General features: G+C 34.1%; 1 protein-coding gene across 1 annotated transcript; it reads right to left on the minus strand.

Annotated features, from left to right (window-relative positions):
* Window positions 1-1,512: 1,512 nt before the first annotated feature.
* On the minus strand, window positions 1,513-3,508 carry LOC120182512 (probable peroxidase 26). Its single transcript, XM_039187476.1, has 4 exons — window positions 3,211-3,508; window positions 2,938-3,117; window positions 2,659-2,818; window positions 1,513-1,946 (listed from the first exon to the last, which is right to left on the minus strand). Exons 1-4 carry the CDS (start codon window positions 3,472-3,474, stop codon window positions 1,534-1,536), a joined length of 1,017 nt encoding a protein of 338 aa, XP_039043407.1. The 5' UTR covers window positions 3,475-3,508; the 3' UTR covers window positions 1,513-1,533.
* Window positions 3,509-4,397: the final 889 nt, after the last annotated feature.

The raw sequence follows: 4,397 nt of genomic DNA on the forward strand, positions 1-4,397 counted from the left end.
GCGTTAATACGAATGGCGCTATGTAAATCACGTTGCGAAAGTCAGAATCGCGTTGCGAAAGTCAGTATCTCGTTGCGATTTTGTATTATCGCATTGCGATAGTAAGTATCGCATTGCGATAGTCAGTATCGTATTGCGATTTTCCCAATTCGCGTTGCGATTTACTTATTCGCATTGCGAATTGGGAAAATCGCAACGACACTGTAGACCATCGCAACGCGATTTCCAACTATTGCAATGCGAAATGCAACGCGAATTTGCGATAATGGAGATCGCGTTGCGAATTAGCGATCGCATTGCGATTTTGTTGGTCATTTTGGCAAATCCGGAAAAAGTTGGTTAAAATCGTATATTATAAGGAATTTTTGGTCACTGAGACGATTTTCTCTTTTGTAATATATATATATATATATATATATATATATATATATATATATATGCAAAAAATTTCTTTCCACGTCACTTACTGCCTGGTGGCTTATGGATTTGTTTAATATTTTTCAATTAACATATCACATATTCGTTAAGAGTTAATGGAAGTTAATGGCGTAGAGACTAAAATTGGGCATATTGATAACATTAAGGACCATTGTTAGTAAAAAAAGACTACTGCAAAATGAAATGTTAGCATTGATTAACATAAATAATAAAAATAAATAAATAAAATAAAGACGATATAATCATTGTTCCATGTCATCATTGTCTTAGAAGCAATTTTGTCCAGATTGGTGTAATCCAAAATTGGACGTCGCCCCCCTAAGGTTAACACAGTTTTTCATATTTCGTACACCCGAAATAAGGAAATGGAACTCGTTTGACATTGCTAATTTTGAAGATAAAGAAGAAGAGAATTGTAGAGCAAACACGGAATTGATGTATATAAAATAGTGAAGTATAGTTTGATATTTATAAGGAAAAGACAAGGGGAAAATAAATAATAAATAGAGGTGGTTATCATAAAATCTTAACAACTCTTCAATATCTTCCAAATATAGAAAAATATTTTCTAAAAAATATTTATTTATTTAATTTAATGATTTGCATTATCCAACAATCATTTCCCCTTAATTTTTAAATTAGTGACTAAAATCGGTCTTACCGAAAACATAGGAGACTTTTCACATAGTTTACCTTTAAAATTCTATGCTTAATTGGAAAAAATCTAAATCCGATGGCTTACAGTTTTCGTCCCATTTCTTACTGAAAGTTGGAGGAAGTCCCATTTTTTCAAGGTTGGTAAACATTTAGCTATCTCTCCCAGGTTAGGCAAACGGTTTTTTACTGACATATAATTTGGTTTATGTTTAAAATCTAAATGTTAAATTGCCGGGAAAAAATAGTGATGTGTAGTTATTAGATGATTGAACTTGTAGCTTTTCCGTACAACAATACAACTTCAGGTTATACAAATTTATTTGTGGAAAGAAAACAGTTGATATTATGTTGTTTTTTTATATTAATGCAATACCTAAATCCAAGACATTTGGCATTTCAATAATTATTAGTCATTCCTCCCCGAACCGAGTGAGTGGCCTAGTATTTATTTGTAGATCTGCAATTCTTGCGTATTTCGCCTTCCTTTCTTGTTAGAACATTCATGTTCCCCATTCGACTCATGGAAAGAGCAAACGATTTCCTGAAATCTTCAAGCCCATCTGCGAATTCTTCAGTGATTTGCTTAGTTTCATCACCATAGAGTAGCTGCTGATCAACTCCGAGTACAGATTCGCCGGCTAACACTCTGGAGTAGTAAGAGTTGGTGAATGCAGATGCCTGGTTTAGGAACACGAGTGGATCGGTTTGGCCCTTTCTCCGTTGGGGACACAGCTTTCTCATTTCTGCCAACAATGATGCCTTCATACTTGGATCTTGCTTTCCTGTGTTATTGAAATTGTAAAGCCTATCAACAATGAAGCTGCAGTGTGCTCTCCCCATGGAATGTGCTCCTGATATCAAAGAATGGTGATAAGTCAAGTACCATAAAGAATAGGGATGGCATGAGTCGGGTTTGGTGGATTTTCTGGCTGATCCAATCCGAAAAATACATCCTTCATCCAAGACCTCATCCGACTCGGATTTAGGGTGACTTCACTCGACCTAAAATCTGAATCGAAACTCGACCCATCTTTTGAGATAAAACATGAATATGACCTGACCGAAACAAATATATTCATAAAAATATTAATTTTATTTGGTAAAATAGGATCTAATTAAAAATAATAATTCAGAGAAGGCTATTATTGCAATTATATCTGAATATATAAGTTATAATTGCATTATTTTTTGAGTCAGATTGGGTCAGATCGGTTGCTTTACACCCTAAACCCGAATCTAATTTTTTTTACAAAATCCGACCCAATAAGGTCAAAACCTATCGAGCTTGAATATGTATCTACGCTTAATAACGAATTCATGTATACAGGGACAAACACATTATCTTATGTTAGAGGGGGCATATTTATAAAAATATAATGAAGAGCTAATTTTAGAAAATTTTAGGGGACGAAAATATTTTTTCAATAAAAAATACAAAGAAATATCTAAAATATACAGAAATTAAATTTTTTTTAATGGTGAACAACTATTCTAGCTGATCATCTCCCCTTGACCATCGCTACGTGTATCCATGTTATTCATATTTGTACTTCTTGTATTTACCTAATAGTGTAGTCATGTCCAACACATCCAAGCCTTTTGATTTGAAATAAGCGAGAGAAGCTTCCCATGAGATGGATGGTGAAGGGAGATCCACGGAAGCTTTAGTCGATTTCAGCCCATCCCTTCGCCCAGTGAATACTGGATAAGAAGGCGCTCCTGCCTGTTGATACCAACAAAATAATGTCGGAAATTTATATGAATGTGACATTTGAAATACTACGACACGTAAAATACATAAATACGGTATAATATAAGATGGTGCTTTTGTTTAATCGATACCAAATGAACAGCGTCTCTGGTGGCGAGGCTAAGAATGTCAGCGCAGGAGACGACACCGGGGCATCGAGATTCAAGCACCGTCTTGATCTTGTCGACAAGAGCGAACCCTCCCAGTCCACGGTTCTGTGGTGCCATCTTCTCTGAATCCGCCCCATCTAAGAGGATTGAAGCATCGCACCCCTAACAATTTCGAACAACAAAATGATTTTCCATGCCATGCTAAGTATCAAAAGAACAAAGAAAACATTGGAAAACAATGAAGAGACTACATACATTTACAAAACAATCCGAATAATGCAACCGAAGAAGCTTAGGTGCAATAGTTTTATCCCTCTTATAAAACAACTCCACCTGGTGCCTAATATAAGCCTCTGCATCATCACATGTATTATGCACCTTATAGTAATGCCAAACCAGCTTCACCGGCTTCTGCAGCGACGATGCCGCCTCGACGTGGACGACATATGTGGTGCACCACAAACTCAGCACTGCAAGAGCAAAAAAAGGGTAAACGAACCCGAGCCTCTCTCTTCTCATTTTCTCCCTTGTAGCTCTCACTTTAAAGCATAAACCCTAACCAAGCTTGTATAGCTCACAGTAAGGGGTAAAGCTTATATAGAGCCCATTTTTTGGACTTGCCACACGTCTTCGCCCAACAGTGTCGAGTCGGATCAATTTGGGAAAAAATATTTTTCTTTAACTTTATAGAAATTCGATCCCTTGTATTAGGCATCGTAACAGTGAAGTAAATGTGGCTATTCACATGCAATAAGGCATTTTAAGCATTCTTCTACGTTATGTTGTCTGTGAGAAAATTACGTTGGTAGCAAGGAACGCGAATGCATGTGATTTTAGCATGGTTTTAGGCTTTATTTGATTTAATTAGTAATAAATTTTTTGTGATCCAAAAACTTTTTATGTATCCAAAGTTTATTTAAAAGAAAAATAAAAATAAAAAATACTCGTTAACCAATGTTAAGTATATATAATGTTGGGTAAAATTGCTACTAATTTAAGAATATGTTCAAAGCTCAAGTTTTGATGCATTTTGAGCTTTTTGTTATATGATGGAATGGAGAGAAGATGCTGCATTAATTATTTTATTGTAATCAAGATTATATTGATGATGTTAATCGTAACATCATAAAAAAAATATGTTATATTCTACTTTAATTTGATATTAAAATTTTGAACAAATACTATTTTGTACATCCTAGATTTATATAAAAATAATAATAAATATGATATTTTAATACATCAAATATCAAATCTATTATTAGAAAAAAAAATTAATGATGTTTATCAAAAATCAAATCTATTATTAGAAAAAATCAATGTTAAAGACTAAATTATAAAGAATATAAAGTATGAGGGGTTTAGGGACTAAATTTGATAATGTTTCCCCAAAAGTTACCAAGAAATAAATCTAGTAGATTTTAGTCCTTATATGATTGGTAATT

The sequence above is a fragment of the Hibiscus syriacus genome, unplaced genomic scaffold (genome assembly GCF_006381635.1).
Source record: "Hibiscus syriacus cultivar Baekdansim isolate YM2019G1 unplaced genomic scaffold, ASM638163v2 tig00112674_pilon, whole genome shotgun sequence".
In the NCBI taxonomy this organism is placed as follows: domain Eukaryota; kingdom Viridiplantae; phylum Streptophyta; class Magnoliopsida; order Malvales; family Malvaceae; genus Hibiscus; species Hibiscus syriacus.

Coding starts and splice junctions, on each gene's coding strand:
- LOC120182512 (XM_039187476.1), bottom strand. CDS start 3,474: ATGAGAAGAGAGAGGCTCGGGTTCGTTTACCCTTTTTTTGCTCTTGCA. Junction 3,118..3,210: donor ATTCGGATTGTTTTGTAAAT/GTATGTAGTCTC, acceptor CGAAATTGTTAG/GGGTGCGATGCTTCAATCCT. Junction 1,947..2,658: donor GGACATGACTACACTATTAG/GTAAATACAAGA, acceptor CTTTGATATCAG/GAGCACATTCCATGGGGAGA.